We start from the raw sequence: 18,427 nt of genomic DNA on the forward strand, positions 1-18,427 counted from the left end.
GAGAGAGAGAGAGAGAGGGACAAAGACTTTATATACGTCATTACTCGTGCAGCGAAAATAGCCGATTTACAAATCCAGCTAAAAGCCTGTGAGTTTGTAGATCGGCTACGGTGTCGGTGCACGACACTGGCATCCAACTATGTATGAATCCGTCTGAAGAGAGAGAACGTGAAGGAAAGAGAGAGAGGAGGGTACTGGAGAAAGAGAGAATTAGTGAAGGAAAATGAAAGAGATGGATAAAAAGAGAGAGAGAGAGAGAGAGAGAGAGAGAGAGAGAGAGAGAGAGAGAGAGAGAGAGAGAGAGAGAGAGAGAGAAAGATAGAGAGGAACAAGGGAGAAAGAAAAACACAGAGTGCCAAACCCCTGCTGTACTGTGTGTATATGTACAGTGTGTGTGTGTGTGTGTGTGTGTGTGTGTGTGTGTGTGTGTGTGTGTGTGTGTGTGTACGTGCGTGCGCACGCACGTGTGTGTGTGCGATATGAACTGCAGAACCCTAACATTGTGCGGTGTATTATTTCAGGGTGTGTGCTAAGGTAAGGGAAGGGCCAAACTAAAAACGGCTCTAATTATGGGGAAGTGTGTGTGTGTGTGTGTGTGTGTGTGTGTGTGTGTGTGTGTGTGTGTGTGTGTGTGTGTGTGTGTGTGTGTGTGTGTGCGCTCAAGGTTAGACCAGCTATTACTATGGGAGGTACAGTACAGTGCAGTGGGATGCGGTCAGGGTCAATTCATCAACGGCAGACGCACTGACCTTGAGCTCCAGAATGGAGACCGGCACGTTTCTCCATTCACTGAATACACAGGGCCACAATGGAAACAAGCCCTTAGGGCTATTTGTGTTATCCTTTTAGCACCATTGTATAATCACACCAGTGTACTATTTGAAAACTGTTAATCCATAAAAAAAAAAGGTATCAATATGCATATGCCTAGTGCAGGGGTTCCTAAACTTTTTTGTCTCAGGGCACCCCATAAATATTTTTTTAATCCGAGGCACCCCTACATTATAATTTTCACTCCCAGCACCTTATATTTATAGCATATCGTCATTGTCGGGTGGAAACCTTGTATGTCCAAAACCGTTCGTTTTTGCATTTGCCATCTATAAAATGTACTAAAATAGTGAAAACAGCCGATCTACAAGCACACAACGCCTCGCGATGCGAGGCGTTGTGTGCTTGTAGATCGGCTGTTTTCACTAGTTTTGTGCGACAGAGGTTTCTGCCTGATAGTTAGGATATTTGAGTGATTATGTTGAGAGGAAAACGTTGAGATAATAGCCATTTTGGTTAGAACTGACTGAAAATAACTTTGTACTTAAATGATACTAAATATTTTTTTCAAGTGTCCAGATAAATTCCAAATATTATCAAATGATCTCGCGGCACCCCTGGACTGCCGTCGCGGCACCCCAGGGTGCCCCGTCACCCACTTTGAAAACCCCTGGCCTAGTGTATGCCACCGTGCCACTGCCAGGTACATCTCTGCTCTACAAATGATATAGTAACAGTATCAATCACATCTGACACTGTCTGCTACTCTCTGTGCAAAACCAACAAGATCTGAAAAGAACAGATGAGTGCCATTCTCAAATGTAAAGATAAAAGATGTATTTGGCTTTAAATTCATTACCAGTGTTATTTACAGCCATTAGTCTTAGACTTAGATTTAGTCTTAGTCTTTTGAATAATGCAGATTAAAGGCCCATTCCCACTGGGCCAGATAACAGATAAAAAAAAATCTCTTTCTCCAGATATTTTTCCATTCAAAGTGGATGGTAGATACAGATTAAAAGAAAAATCTGCCACAGATAAAAGAAATATCTGTGGTCCTCTGAAATTCTTTTAGTCTAGTCAGGTCTTGTCAAAAAATATCGAAACCAAATGGACCCTTATTTATTGGGAACCCCATCAAGGAGTCAGGACCCCACACTTTGAGAACCCACAGTGTCTACAGGTGAATCAGGTCAAAGTATCTCTCTCTCTCTCTCTTTCTGTCTCTTTCTCTCTCTCTCACACTCTCAAGTTCTGACATTCCCACAGTCCAGTGCTTGTGTATTTGTTACCATGTGACTTGGCGGAGGGTGTGTGTGTGTGTGTGTGTGTGTGTGTGTGTGTGTGTGTGTGTGTGTGTGTGTGGGTGTGTGTGTGCGTGCGTGTGTGTGTGTCTGGAGAGACCAGATGGAGGGATGGGGTGTGAGGTCTCTGACAGAATCCTCCTGCCACTAGTGCCTTATTTACACTGGGCTGTGCGCCGTGCCGCGCACCGAAAATGAAAGACGTACAAGCTCTCGACGCGCCACGCTGTGGCACGCTGCAAGCTTGTAGATCTGCCGTTTCCTGCATGTCGACACTGCCGCGCGACTAAGTATGAAGTAACCTAGACATGCTTGCAGACACACACACACACACACACACACACACACACACACACACACACACACACACACACACACACACACACACACACACACACACACACACACACACACACACACACACACACACACACACACACACACACACACACACACACGGAAAAGAGACAGAGACATAGAAGATAAACAATCAGTGCCTCAGCTCTCTAACCCAGTCTGTCTCTCTTCCTCTCTCTCTCTCTCTCTCCCTCTCTCTCTCTCTGGGAACGAGTGCCTAGCGTAGCGAGGGGGAATGATCATGGTCCAGAGTGCTGACCGCACCCTCTTTCTCTTAGCCTGGCACTCCGCCTGAATTGACATCTTTCGTTTCACTCCATTATTCAGTCTGAAAGCCCTTCCGTACACACGTTTCTGGGATGGGCGTTGAAAAAGAGATAGTCTCCTGCGACTGGTTCACTGCCTGACCAATCACAACAGTAGCAAAGCAGATGGCGTGGTTGTTATTGTTGTTGTGTGGCTGGCTACTAGCCTGTTGCTTGCTACTTGCTAACCAAACAAACAGGCAGAATAGGAGCGCTACAAACTAGTAATCAAACACAACAAAACATGTCTGCTACTGATGTTTCATAGCGAGATCGATACGATCGCATGTTACCGTGGCGGGCGACGCAGTGTTTGTGTTTGGGAATGTGCGGTACGGCGCTGGGTTACTTGGAATAGCACATGAGTTCTGGGAAAACCCCACCCACGCTGCTCAAAAGCCCCGACGTCATCGAGTCGAAGCGACGATGATTCGCCGTACGGATTTTCAACCGAGGAAAGCCTCTTCAATAGACCTTATTCACACCGCGGCCATCTTGGCTCACATGACCACATCGGGTGGCAGCCTGCGTTACAAACCATTGTAAACAATGGAGCGATGGTCCCAAAATAAGAGTTCTGTTCAGCAAATTTCTTTTGACCAAATTGACATCAAATCGACATCAACATCAACATCCCCAAAAGATTAAAAAGAATCCACATCCACAATATTCATGGTAGTTAGGTTGCAATGTTACTCTGTGTAAAGACTTGCTACAGTATCTATGAATGCTCTGCCATCATATTACTGTATCGTGATTTTGGCATATTAATCAGGAACAATTTAACAACAAATAGTTAATGTGATGGCGGAGCAAGCACTGCACAGATAGCAAGTCTTTGTACAAACTTACCTTGAATATCATTTCCGTGGATTTAATCAATCCAGTTACTGTAGCCCTTCTATTTAATCCTTTTGGGGATGTTGATGTATTCATCTGCCCATTTGTCAATTTGGTCAAAAGAAATTGGTTGAACAGAACTCATATTTTGGGACCATCTCTCCATTGTTCACAATGGTTTGTAATGCAGGCTGCCACCCGATGTGGTCATGTGATTCAAGATGGCCGCGGTGTGAATAAGGTCTATGAGAGAGTCACCAGACCCGTGGATCGCCAAAACATATTTTTAAAGGGGCGTGGCTAGCGATTCAGTGTCTGGAACCAGGCTATCTCAGGGTTCCCACACATTTTTACCAATTAATTTCCAAAACTTTTCCAGAATATTTAACCCAATTTCCAGGACTATATAACAATAATTCAGCTCAATAACAAGTCGCTTACTCCTATGCGCAATGCCCAAAGACAGGTAGTGTATGCCAGTGGTTCTCAACCTTTTCAGACCGTGACCCCCGAAATAATCATATTTTAACTGGAGACCCGGCACCCTGACGAGCACTAAGAGTTGAAGAATTCTGTATAACACGTTTCTATTGTGAAAATAGCAGATCTACATGCTCACAACGCCTCGCAACGCGAGGCGTTGTGAGCATGTAGATCTGCTATTTTCACAATTTCTGCCTCTAATATTTGACAATTTGGCCAATGTTTAATTTGTCATTTCAGAGGTATTAACAAAATTAATAACCAAAGACAATGCACGCATAGCTATTTTTTTCCAGGACCTTCCAGGACCCTTGATCAATTCCAAAACTTTTCCAGTACTGGAAAAAAATATTTTTCTAATTTCAAAATATTTCCATTAATTTCCTGACCGTGGGAACACTGCTATCTGTCTCTCTCTCCGTGTCTCACAATGTCTGGACACGTACAGGGGCGTGTCAGAGGGGAGGGCTCTGTGTCCAGTGAATGATGACGCCACGTTACAACTTTGTTTTTTAATCATTTTATGGGCTTGTTGTTATTGTTTTTTTGGTGGGGTTTTTCTTTTTCTAGTTGAGAACTTGGCCCCAAAAGACATGACCAGACGAGCCGATGATGAGCCAAAGCAGCTCAACTATGCACAACCACACGCTACGTGTTTTCCTTGTGCATTTGTGAATTTACGATGTTGTTCCTTCAATTTGGTCTGATGTGCAATGAGTGGTAGTTGGAAATATGTCACATTTGAGGCGAATTGACACGAATGCAACACCAGCGAGCTCATATGTAAGCAATCAAATCAAATCAAACTGAACTTGTTTTATAAGGCGAATTCAAAACAAGCGGAGCTGACCAAAGTGCTGTACACGGTTCAAAACAAAGCATGAGCAAAAGCCCATCAGCGCACACACAAAACATATAAACCTTAGGCAGGGACGTGCTGGCCATTGGGAAAAGCGGGACAACTCCTGAACGGCCGGTTCATTCCTGGCCGGTCCAGGCCGGCCATTAGGAAAAAATTTAAAATAAAATGTCGGCCTTCGTTCCATTTTGGGGGCTGGGCGGCCAACAAAGTAAATCGTCACTGTCGGGCAGAAACCTTGTATCTCCAAGTTTCAAATTTGTACATTTTGCTTCATCATACAAGGCCGTCGGCCCGTCGCACAAAAGTAATGAAAACAGCAGATCTACAAGCACACAACGCCTCGCGGTGCGAGGCGTTGTGTGCTTGTATAGATCGGCTGTTTTCACTAGTTTAAATCATTTTTAAAATGATAAATACAAAACAAACGGTTTTGGACGTACAAGGTTTCCACCCGACAACGACGAAATATAACTCATGTAATTGGCCCACTGGCTTGTCACTTGTCATGATCTTAAAATGGCAAATCTTTGAGTAGCAACAGGGCTATAGAGAGAGATCTCTCTCTATAGCGCGCAATGAGGGCCTCTAAAACTCTTTTTCCCAGGCTGAATCAGGGGCCCAGCACGTCCCTGACCTTAGGTAAAGACAAGTATTAAAATGCTGCTAAAGTTTGCTGCACTACTTTGCAGTACCAGCAGCATGTTGATGATTTAATTATGATGATGTTGCACTAGAAACTAGAAAAGTCGCTTCAGTGTGGGCCCATTATGAAACTGTAGCAGGAGTCAAGTGACATTGCAAACACTTACAGTACTTCTAAGAAACCAGACGCCAATAAGTTTCCCTGCTAATACTGTGTGAGTGACAAGAGTGGACATTTGTTATTTTTGTCTATGATTCTGAGAGTTAACCTTTGTATGTATTTATCACAGGACATTTCATTATAGCAAGGGCCACTTTGAAATGTTTGGGTAATACAGAGTATACCCACTTCTCCAGACACCACTGGACACACGCAAGGATTAAAATAAACTAAATCCTACGACTAAAAATGTTTGAATGACCAAGACCTAATGTGGGATTTGTGAGAATTGTGACACACTAGCACTGTTTCCTAAACAATTAACACCATATCGTCGTTGTCGGGTGGAAACCTTGTATGTCAAAGACCGCTCGTTTTGTATTTATCATTTTAAAAACGATCTAAACTAGTGAAAACAGCCGATCTACAAGCACACAACGCCTCGCGGTGCGAGGCGTTGTGTGCTTGTAGATCAGCTGTTTTCACTACTTCTGTGCGACAGCCTTGTATGATGAAGCAGGGCTTCTTCATACAAAACTTGGAGATACGAGTTTTCTTTCTGACAGTGACGATATGTAAAATTATTATGTTTTTGTAATATTGTTCCTGATGTTCTACAGTACATATACTGGCAACCAGGTGAAGACATCACAGATTGAGGCTTTAACTTTTGCTTTTTATATGAAATATCCTCGACTATTTAGATGTCATGGAAGAAGTTTCTGAACATAATTGCTAGTTCGACCACTAAATCTTAAAAGAATAACCAAAAATAGCCAATCTGCAAGCATCACATTAAGAGCTTGTACTGTAGATCGGTTATTTTCGCTTCTATAGAACAGTGGTTCTCAAGCTTTTCAGGCCGTGACCCCCAAAATAATCATTTTGGGGGTCACCCCCCTGACGAGCACTAAGAGCATTACATTGTGTATCACAAGGTTCTATTGTGAAAATAGCCGATCTACATGCTCACAACGCCTCGCAACGGTGTGATCGGCTATTTTCACAATTTCTGCATCTAATATTTGACAATTTGGCCAATGTTTAATTTGTCATTTCAGAGGTATTAAAACGTTTTTAATACCTTTTAGAAAAAAACTTTAGAAATGTGCAGATATCCTCTATACACTTAAACGTTATGTCGGTTTGTTTACTGTTGAGTGGGAAAACAATGTTGCACATTAAGTTAATCATCTGGGGACCCTCCAAAATAATTTGGGGGACCCCCCTGGGGGTCCCGACCCACAGGTTGAGAACCACTGCTATAGAAGACATGGAACCCAAATGACTGAAATCAGCCATGGCGACTGAGAACTTGGATCCGTGTTATTCCTCTGTTGAGTGGATTCTTCACTCATTTGGAGGTTTGGTTCCAAATCGCCTGATTGGGGCCATGTCCATAAGGAGCGCTGGATATCACGTCCAGGGTGTCCATAGGGAGCGTTGGATATCACGTCCAGGGACTTTTCACGGCCGTGGCAACGACTCAGCGTCAGGTTGTAAATGAGCGACTTGTCAAACACAGACAGGAGGATCAAGTGAGCCGCTAGAAGCTCTCAGGGCGCTCCGCCACGGAATAATGGACGCCAAGAACGTCTACTTGGGAACAGGGACGTGCAGAGAATGTCTCTGCAAATGTCTAAAAGGGCTTAAATGTCTAAAAGGGCCTTTTGGTTGAAAATATCGAAAATAGCCGACCTCCAAGCTCACAACTTGGAGGTCGGCTATTTTCGATAAGCGATACCACACTGAACTAAGCATAATCAAGTCAAAACTGAAGATGTGGCGTAACGGCATGGATTTCTACACAGAGAGGGCAATTCTTTGAACATAAGAGCCTGCATTCAAGTTTAGGAAAAGTTGGACAAGGCAATTCTCTTGAATGCTGCCTTCAAGTATGGCATGGAAAGGGGGGCATTTGCATAGTAAAAACTGCATTGATGGTCTGGAAAGGGCACTTTTTACAGAACGATAAAAGGGCAGGGGCCCAAGCCCCCTTTGATGTCTATGTGTGCACGTGCCTGCTTGGGAAGAGGATGGCTCCAGCGCGTCTTTACCATGGCAGTGCATGGCAGACAGGTATTGGCAGCTCCAAAAAATGCTTTCTGGATAACGGCCGCTTTTACCCCATTAAACCCCATTAAAACTGTGAAAGAGTCTGATCTACAGATCTACAAGCTTCCAAACGGAAAGTCCTTGCCAGAATTGCTCAAACAACTGCAGCCCTGGCAAAACTCACTGTATGTGGAAAGACAATTACATCAGTCTGGCATCAAAGGTGAGACCACTGCGCCCACTTGTCATCTCCATATTTCAATATGCTTGTGAAACTTGGGACCCTTACAGCAGAGCTGCAGAAGAGAATACAGAGCATGGAGAGAAGATGCTACAGAAGACTCGTGGGTATCTCCTACAGTCCTACACCCCACTAATGAGGGAAGAATTTCCACAACAAAAGTGCCCTCAGGACTCTTGCTGGGGCCCTCGTTCAGTCCCACTTTGATTACGCTTGCACCTACTGGTACCAAAAAGCCACTAAAGGCTCCAAAGGCTCCAAACCTCCCAAAACAAACTGATTCGACTACTTCTCGACATGGGGCCCATGACCCATGTTTCTCCCACACATTTTGCTAGCCTAAGATGGCTCAACGTGGAAGACAGGGTAAAACAACTAAAAATTCAGCCCTGACCAGGCATGGAATTTCGTCATTTTAGGGGCAAGGCGACTTGGCCTTTGGAGTTGTCCATTTGTTGAGGGCACAAAGGCCAAATGCCAGGGCAGGAAGGCCATCAAATAAAACAACATTTTAGTCCATTGAAATAATTTAATTGAGTTTAAGGGTTAAGGATGATTTTAAATGTAATATGTAGATTATCTGCTGTGAAATAAATAAATTGGTATTTACAATCTGATCCATGCTCAGCCCGGCACAAATCAAAGACTGGATTGGTTTCAAAATGGGGACTCAACAAAAGACACTGGTGACTACATGACAAGAAAGAGACACTGGTGTCTACATATTGACAAGACAGAGGAGAATGTGGTACAGCCAGCTGCTAGGGCATTAAGGCCACTGTGGCCTCAGGGCATGCCATTTTTTTCGAGTGCATGTGTGCATGTGTGTGTGTGTGTGTGTGTGTGTGTGTGTGTGTGTGTGTGTGTGTGTGTGTGTGTGTGTGTGTGTGTGTGTGTCTGTGTGCATGTGTGTGCGCATGTGTGTGTGTGTGTGTGTGTGTGTGTGTGTCTGTGTGCATGTGTGTGCGCATGCGTGTGTGTGAGTGTGTGTGCGTCTGTGTGCATGTGTGCGCGCGCATGCGTGTGTGTGTGTGTGTGTGTGTAGTACCGGTGAGTTTCTGCACCAGGGGGCTGAGCGTGCTCTCTCTGCTGATGACCATGGCGAGCGCCGCCACCAGCTCCGTCTCCAGCCTCTCCACCTCCTGCTCCTCCTCGTCCTCCTCCTCCTCCTGGGAGGCCTGCGCCTCCCCGGCCAGGGAGTACAGGTAGACAAGCAGCAGGAGCAGCTCGTCGGGGCCGCACCGCTCCTCCTCCTTCTGCTCCTCCTCCTCCTCCGCGCCTCCTCCTCTGGACCTCATCAGGGTCAGCAGCTGCCGGAGCACGCTGGGGAGGTCAGAGTCTCCCAGGGCCTGAAACACACACAAGCACGCACGCGGTTCCGTTTTGGTGAAATTACACAGAGAGAGGGACACAATAGCCATGTTTCCATAAACATATATTCGAATTAGGGAAGCGAATTATCAGAAATGCGTATTAAGGCAAAGGGAATTTAGCCTGTTTCCATTAAACTGATGAAATGCGATTCTTGGTAGATCCTGCCTGGGTCCGTCTGACTGACGTGCTGTAAATACTTCTCGCGGGCTTGCACACAGTGCACAGAGCTGAGAGTCGTGCAGATGCAAGCTGCTGTGAGCTTGTAGATCGGGCACTTTAGGCACTCGCAACACGGTGTGATGATGAAGGGTCACTCTGTGTGTAATAACCGGTTTGTTTTGTGGGCTAACGCTATTAACTCATACCCTGCCAAGCCCGAGGAACCCGAGAATTTCCCGATGTCCCACCCTGCCACGCCCGAGGAACCCGAGAATGGCCGCCATTTTGAAAAAAAAAAAAAAAAAAAAAAAATCAAAAAAAATTTTTTTTCAAAATTTTTTTTGGACCCCAAAAACGTTAGTAGGCATGATAGCGATCGCGAAATCGCATGTTTAACCCCCATAGCAACCCCATCTTTCAAGCATGGCAGCCATTTTTGTTTACATTATAGGAAAACATAGTGGCTGTTAACTCATGAATGCCTGAACGGATTTCCATTCTGATTTTTTTGTTTGAAAGGATTTCCATTCTGATTTTTTTGTTTGAAAGCTGTGAGCAATGTGGACACACGTTGTGCATGATCTAGGCATGGGTGTGCATTATCCGTGCACTACTGATTACATGGAAGTCTATGGAGACTCATGGCAGGATTGGAGTACGAAGGTATTGTTAAATGGCAGCAGATGAGTTAATGGACGTTAATTAAGCGGCGGGGATAAAGATGTGACGTTCGCCAACGATTCCGCTCTTTTGAACAGCTCTTTTAACTCATTTAGTGCCTTTCCCGAGATGTCTCGCGAAATTCCCTTTGATGTCCGCAGTGCCGATCGCGAGATGTCTCGCGAAAAGTAATATATTACTGTAACGGCGGTTATCCTACCGGGTACATGCGCGGAAGGTCCCGAGACGATCTCCCTCGCTGATTTATCATCATCACGGATCCACGAGCACAAAATAGTAATCCCATAACATTGAGGCAGACGGGGAATCTCATCTTTAATGTCCATTATCTCCAAACAACACTTTCAAAGCGAGGATGGCAGTAGATGCTCGCTTATATAACACATGTTGAAAAGCTCCGTTCCGCCATTACACAACACCATGTGGACGATGACCGCTTCCTGTGAATGACGCGATGACGTCAAACCGGAAGTGTTTAAGCTATGGACTTCTGGCCTTCAAAATAAGAGACTGGCCGTTTATGGAGCCAGCGAGAGGCACACTGGACATTTTAATCCGTTAATTTCTGGGGCACAAAATGAGTTAAATGAACGATGGGATATACGGTTCTCAATCGCGGGAGGCCGGGAGCTGTTCCTTGTGTGGGAGTGTCGAGAACAGATTCAGAATCAACGGATCATCCACTGGGGCGAGGCACAGCCCATCAGACTGCATGATGTTTCGTACCCACTCGCAGGGCACGTTCCAGGAGACTACCGGTAGTTGTAGCTTTAGAATGTCACAGTGCGCAGTAGGCGGAAAAACAATGATTAGCCAAACAAGAAAACACAGTGCTTTTTTACAAAGCTGAATTTTTAATATGGTCGAAAGGTTGTTGTTGTTGTAGCTTGAGGTAGCATTGGCTGCTACTGAGTGCTCACAAGACGACAAGACACGCAATGGTGGTTGAAACGGTGTTACCGATAACCGCGGTGTTGACACAGACGATATTTTCGGTGTTAAAAAATCTCATACCGTTGCAACCTTAACATGGACGTACAGTGTATGCTCAAATGCACGCACACACAAATACACAAAATAAATGACTTGCTACAATATAAAACAAGGACAATATTTCACTGACTTCAAGCATACAGCAGGTGTTTGAGTTACAGGCCCTCTGAGCTAGTTTATCATTCCATTCACTCATTTTAGAAGCTCTCCACCTCTCTGACCCAAGAAGAGGAATGTGAATTATGATTCGTATTTTTGTTGTGTAGTTTTTTTCTAAGTGTATAATACTGGAGAGGCAGTTACCCACACAGCTTTTTGGGCAGTGTTTAACCACATGAACCCTAGCATCCCTATTCTGGGGGCAAATGCTCAGCACAAATAGAACATCTATTCTACAAGCTCTTGAGCGACGTAAATCAGCTATTTTCGGTGACGATTTTTAGTGGTTAAGGCTGTGTGTCCACCAGAGTGTCTTTCCCTGAGGCCAGCAGCATATACGTTTTTAAGTGTTTTCAATGGCTAAACCCGGCACATTCACACTGATTAGGTCCATTCTACAGGTAGAAAAGCAAGCAAAGACAACATAATAACTAGAAGTGAAATATTTCAATATTAAGTTTTGTTGCTTGTCGTTTTCTTTAGCATAACAAAGAATATTAAATTCGGCTACACTGATGTAGGGGAGAGCCGCCTCATTTGTAACGCTTCATAATTGCGTTTACTACTACTAGTTTAGCATTGTAGAGAGAGGGTAAAAGTCAGAGAGTTGAACAGATCCATGCATGGATGGACATGAAACGTGTCAAAGTGAACTCATACTATTGTCAAAATGGGACACATTGTTTTTTTTCCCTCCGTTTTGCGAGGCGAGGCGATGGTGTGTTGAATACAGACACCATTACTCACGCTTAACATAATTGTTATAAATATTTTTGTAAAAGTCTATGGCGAAAATGAATGGGGAATATTAAGTGACCCCAGGAAACCACTTCCGCTGCGATGCTCTATGGAGAACATGTTGCTTCTGGTGCCAGAACAGCGCAACTAGCTGCCGATCATACTGTAGGAACTTTCAGTTCTGTGTTTGCTTCATTTTAAATCGGGACAACTACTACACCCCTGATTCTGACTTCACACTTGTACGTTTCTCTTGATGAGAGGGTCTGGTGAACGCCTGAATTGTAAAATCGTTTGGTTGGCGTGGTTTGCCTGACAACCGGCGTCTCCGCTGGAAAAGAAAAAGATTGCTTGGCTTCCAAACTGCCCTTAAATGTCAGTCATATTTGCCAGCTGGGCGTTTTAGAAGAGTGCCTTGAGGTTTCAGCTGGGGAAACAAAAATCTCCGGTGGACACACAGCCTAAAGTGCAGGGAAACTGGTTCTCGTTGCCCGTCTCGAGTCAGTGCGAACGGGACTTAACCCATTTAGGCCTAGAATTATTGTATCCACCTGTTTCCTTGGGAGTTTACTGGAGATTATTTGGACCTGTTTGGACCACACTTCCGGTTTAACAGCAGACATACAAGCTCACGTCGCGTCGCAGATGCATCCGTTGTGAGCTTGTAGATCACACTCGGCTGCGACGCCGGAAGCTCCGTCCAGCTAATGCGCAATGCACGATGGGATGTTGGAAACTTGTGGATACTTTAGCTATTGAGAAATAGCAGATATACAAGCTCACAGCGCAGCACTGAGTGCCGCGCTGCGAGCTTGTAGATCTCCTATTTTTGAAAAGTCGTGAAAATGTGTGCAAATCTTTGATATATTATGTATTTTTCAAGCGCATTTTCTCGCAGCGCGGCACTCGGTGCCACGCTGTGAGCTTGTATAGCTGCTATTTTTCAATAGCTAAAGTATACGATAATTCTAGGCCTACATGTGTTAATAACGGTGTCACAGGACCTGGTTACAGAACAGTGACCGACTCTCACAGGCGGACTGAGCTCACCGCCATATAAAACAAGGGTGTGGAGCTAATCTGTCCTCCGCTGCATGTCAGGGGAGACCAATGAAACAAATGCCGGGATAACCCTGCAAGGCCCAGCGTTGCTTTTTGGCAACATTTTTTAAATCATTTTTCAAAAAATGTTATAATTAGTTTTCCTGTTATTTTTTCACATTAACATCACCAATAAATCCTATTGTTTAGTATTACGATGCCATTGGCCACGATATTTGCATATAAATACCACCCACAGAGACTGACATTCACACCTCCCAGAGAAGTTGAAATTCCAGCGTCTGGACGAACAACATCTCACTTTTTAACTGAAGCTATTCCTCACTAAAACATAAGTAAAATGCCTGTAATATTTTTTTTTCCGTGATCATTAGAATGTCTAGAACATGTGCATATGTTAATATTGTGAAAAATATCCCCAAAATGCAAATTAGAGCATGATTTATGATTTATGGCTATAAAACCTTACAAAAACATTATTAATTTTTTAAAATTACATTTTCCTGTGATTAGGACTCCTACAACACCATCTGATTAAAAAAAAAAAAAATGGCCAGTAGAAATTAATTTGGGTCTTGCAGGGATAAAGACAGAGAGGGAGAGGGAGAGAGAGAGAGGAAAAAACTGATAATGGGAAAACAAAGTGGCGAGAGAAAGAAGTGTGGGGAGAAGAGAGAAAGACACAGAACAATGAGAGAGAGAGACGGAGGAGAGGAGATGAACCACAGGACAACAGAGCAGGAGAAAAACATTACGGCCTCCAGAGGCGACGGCTCGGTTCGAATCAGATGGAGATACACAAGCCTGCGTGGATCCATTTCATTTTAATGAGAGAGATGTGTGCGTGTGTGTGTGTGTGTGTGTGTGTGTGTGTGTGTGTGTGTGTGTGTGTGTGTGTGTCAGGGGCGTCAATTGGGTATGGCAGGGGTATGCAGCTGCCATACCCTGGGTCAAGGGGGGGAAATAAAAGTTACAAATAAATATAAATCCATGAATGTCTCTTTGTCTATCTGTGCTGGTCATTATGTTGTTAAATTACAGTAAAATAACTACAAATGCAAAATGCAACAAAATGTCTCTTTGACAAGCTATTATAATTATATTCTCCACACTTGTATTCTCCCCATATTGACAAAATGGTATATTCCCAGGTTCCGCAGGTCAGCTGCACAGGTGCAATGCATTATTGTTAATTGTTTCAGACAATGTGAAAATAGCCGATCTACATGCTCACAACGCCTCGCAGCGCGAGGCGTTGTGAGCATGTAGATCTGCTATTTTCACAATAGAACCGTGTTATACAAAATGTAACGCCTCTTTTCCACGATGACTCCCATCTTTGCCATACCCTAGCTTTTGCTGAACTGACGCCACTGGTGTGTGTGTGTGCATGCGTGTGTGCGCGCTAGGAGCTCAATGCTCCTTTGCCCAAGACAAACAGACTCTCTCTCTCTCCGTTTCAGCTTGGAGATCTCAGAGCTGAGAGCCTTTAGGGCTGCGGTGGGGTCCGTCGGGGGGCGGGGTATCCGATGTCTGACCCAATGCAACTCTGCCCCCCCTCCATCCCCCCCCCAATCCCCAGCCAAAGACGCGATCCGTCCAATCAGACCTTAGAGCAGTGTTTCTCAACGTTTTTTTTTTTCTGCATGGGCACACTTTTCATGTCCCAAGAATCCAACATAATGCGGGGGTGTAAATATCTTCACTGTCGGGAAGAAACCTTGCATCTCCCAAGTTTCAAATTTGTACTTTTCTTCGCGAAGTAAAGCCCTGCTTCATCATACAAGGCCGTCGCACAACGGTAGTGAAAACAGCAGATCTACAAGCACACAACGCCTCGCGGTGCGAGGCGTTGTGTGCTTGTAGATCTGCTGTTTTCAATAGTTTGAATCATTTTTTAAAATGATAAACACGATACTGGCTTTCAAGCAGTTTCAAGGGGCACACTTGAAACTTCTCAGGGGCACACCAAAGGTCCCCAGGGCACAGTGGTTGAGAAACACTGCCTTAGTGAAGACTGCGGTCCAAACCCAACGAATGGCGGAGTGACTGAGCGTCCCCGAGCGGGGGACGCTTGCGGCGAGGTCTCTCCGAGGGCATGACCGTCCCCCGACGCAGTGCGGGACACATCAGAGCGGTTTCTAAAGCCATGGTTCGCCAAGGTTCTGGATCCAGATCATGTGGCGTGAGGCATCGGTATCATCGTGGTAAAAAACAGCTATGTCATTAGCTGACACTGCGGTGCCAGAACCACTTGAGTACTATGTACTTGACTGCATGACACATAGTGGAAATAGCCATTCTAAAAGCTTGCCTATTTTCAAGCTCACAGTGTGTTTTGAACTTGAATATTTTCACAATTTCTTTATACCAGTAAGACTCCCTAATCGGACCGGCAGGTCGCATACACAAACTTTAGAAGGCAATGGTAGCCAATCAGGAGGGAATATGGGAGAATGGGACAGATCCATGTTGATGACATGACTTTAGAGACACTGTGTACCGCTTTGCGTGATTTTAGGGCAAAATATGTAGGAGCAGTGTCCAAACATGTGTTTTGCAAGAAACGGCCTCATGGTGGCGCTAGAAGAGGGCCATGTGAGAAATGAGGGGTGGAGGTCGTGGTTTGGCAACCAATAGTGTGTGTGTGAATAGGGGCAACGGTGGACGGAGATATGAGTAGGGCAAAAGTGTGACGTGGCGTGTGACTGACAGACGGACAGCCGGTGGAGGTTTTGATAGTAGCTGCGACCTGACGGTCGCAACAACGACATGGCCAACGTAGGGAGGTTGAAAAGCGGTAAAACAAAGAAAAAAATCACACTCGTGTGAACTGAGCGGTGGAGGATGTGCGTGCGTGCGTGCGTGCGTTCGTGCGTGCGTGCGTGCCTGGCCTGAACAACAGTGCCCCTCCCTTAACATGTGTGGTCAGCAAAGGTATTGCAGGCTACATACAGACTCAAGCTACATACAGACACGCATGCCCACACACACGGCCACGTATAGGAGGCGGTGTGACCACCGCTCAAAAACGAAGAAAAAGGGAAAACAGACCCACATGTACACACACACACACACACACACACACACACACACACACACACACACACACACACACACACACACACACACACACACACACACACACACACACACACACACACACACACACACACACACACACAGGCTGATTAAAAAACTTTTTACTGTAAACGTAGCCTTTGGTTCAAAGAACAGTGCAACATTGTCATGAGTCATATAGCGTCTGAAAGTGCTCGTATAAAAGGGGGATTTGGTGGTGGGCTTGGGGGAGAAGTTAGGAGGACCTGTGTGCAAGCTGTGTGAAAACACTCAACGCGTTCTGCCTTCACTGGCTGAGAAAACTCAAACAAAACAATAAACTAAACATATCGTCATTGTCGGGCAGAAACCTTGTATGTCGTATCTCCAAGTTTTGTGTGTTTTTTTCACCAAGTAGAGCCCTGCTTCATCGTACAAGGCTGTCGCACAAAAGTAGTGAAAACAGCCGATCTACAAGCACACAACGCCTCGAGGTGCGAGGCGTTGTGTGCTTGTAGATCGGCTAGAAACATATGTTTTTCAAAAGACACTTATAGAATTGGGTCAAAATGTTCAAAGATTTTTCCAAAAAAAACAGATCTACAAACTTGCAGCGCGGGACCCGGTGCCGCGCTGTGAGCTTGTATATCTGCTATTTTTTTAATAGTTAAAGCATAACATAAAGGCGTGATAATGCATTCCCGTTCAAGTGAAGTCGGCCTAGATCTGCAGTAAACGTCGCGGAAGTCTGTTAATTTTGTGTGGACGCGGTCCCAACGATTCAAAATGAATCCGAGAGCAGGTGACCTTCCAAAAACTCCATAACAACATGAACTCAATCACCTCCCCCCACAGTTGACGATTTCCAGCACTTGTGTGAAAAAGTAGGCAGCGCCGTTCGGGGGACAAGTGCACATCATCTGTGGGAGATTAGGTTTGCAGGGGACAGCTCCTAATAACGTACATACCACTCTTGAGCAGCCGTTTTGTGCGGCAGCGTGTGTGAGGTATCGCGGGGGTCTCTCCTTTGCGTGGAGGCAGGGGCATCACAAGGGGGGGGGACTGAGTTACTAGGGCCCAAGGTAGAGGGGCCTTCATTATTTTATACTTTAGCTCAGGGGTCTTCAACAGGGGGTCCGGGACCCATAGGAGGTCCTCAGGGTTAGTACAGGGGGGCCGCCAAATCCTTGTGTGATAGGATAATCATTTTAATGAACAACTTGAACCCTCGCATACTCTTGAGAAGAACTTAGCTAAAATAGCAGATCTACAAGCTCTCAACACCTCGCAGCATGAGGCGTCGAGAGCTTGTAGATCTGCTATTTTTTGGACTAATAGGTTTGGTGTAGATGTAGACAAAAGCAGACAAAGTACATAGTGAAAGGTCAAGTTTACTAAGTATTGACGATTTAAGATTTTAAGAGTCAAACAAGTCTATGAATCTTTCTATGAAATCGATAAGAATCTCCATCACACATTTATACAATATGTAGAGGGGGTCCCTGCAACATCTCTCTCTCAGCTAAGGGGTCCTTGGCCTGAAAACGTTGAAGACCCCTGCTTTAGCTATTGAAAAACAGCTACACGCTGCATGTTCGTGCTATAGTGCCGCGCTGTGAGCGTGTATATCTGCTATTTTTTCAATAGTTAAAGCACAAAATGTGAGTGAATCCTTGTACCCGGGGCCCCAGAATTAGGTGCGACACCCCTGCGTGGAAGAGCTCTCTTCTTGTTGGCTAGCGATGCATGCCTCCACCCTGGCTCGGCCCCCGGCGACCGCGGGGTCTGCGGGGACCGCTCAAACACACAAACATGCTAACGCACGCGCGTGATGTGTGTGCGGCTGCGCGCGCCTTCTCCCCCCTTCCGTCACATATTTTTCTTCTTAAAAAACGTTGTGAAATCAAATACCTCTCTCTGAGCTGCTCTGGCTCTTTCTGCCAAACAATGTTGGGGATCACTCTTCCCCCCCTACTCGAAGCGGACCGGGTAGCAAGGGACAAAGACGCGCAGGGGTGTTGCGCCAAAACCTGGGCAACTGGGTACAAGGATTCACTCACATTTTGTGCTTTAACTATTGAAAAATAGCAGATATACAAGCTCACAGCGCGGCACCGAGTGCCGCGCTGCGAGCTTGTAGATCTGCTATTTTCTTTTTTTTTATCGTGAACATTTTGTTGC

At 45.2% G+C, this 18,427-nt stretch overlaps 1 protein-coding gene across 1 annotated transcript in view; it reads right to left on the reverse strand.

The window, feature by feature from the left end:
- The window catches only part of LOC308289225 (sec1 family domain-containing protein 2-like), a gene marked incomplete at its 5' end in the record, with an annotated part of 199,475 nt that extends 187,333 nt beyond the window's left edge, over window positions 1–12,142 (reverse strand). The window contains 2 exons of the mRNA XM_080730851.1: window positions 9,069–9,369; window positions 12,134–12,142. Of these exons, the coding sequence (XP_080586977.1) occupies window positions 9,069–9,369; window positions 12,134–12,142 (310 nt within the window). The remainder of the gene's footprint in view (window positions 1–9,068; window positions 9,370–12,133) is intronic.
- Window positions 12,143–18,427: the final 6,285 nt, after the last annotated feature.

The sequence above is a fragment of the Nannobrachium achirus genome (assembly GCF_963921795.1).
Source record: "Nannobrachium achirus genome assembly, chromosome: 1".
Taxonomy (NCBI): Eukaryota; Metazoa; Chordata; class Actinopteri; order Myctophiformes; family Myctophidae; genus Nannobrachium; species Nannobrachium achirus.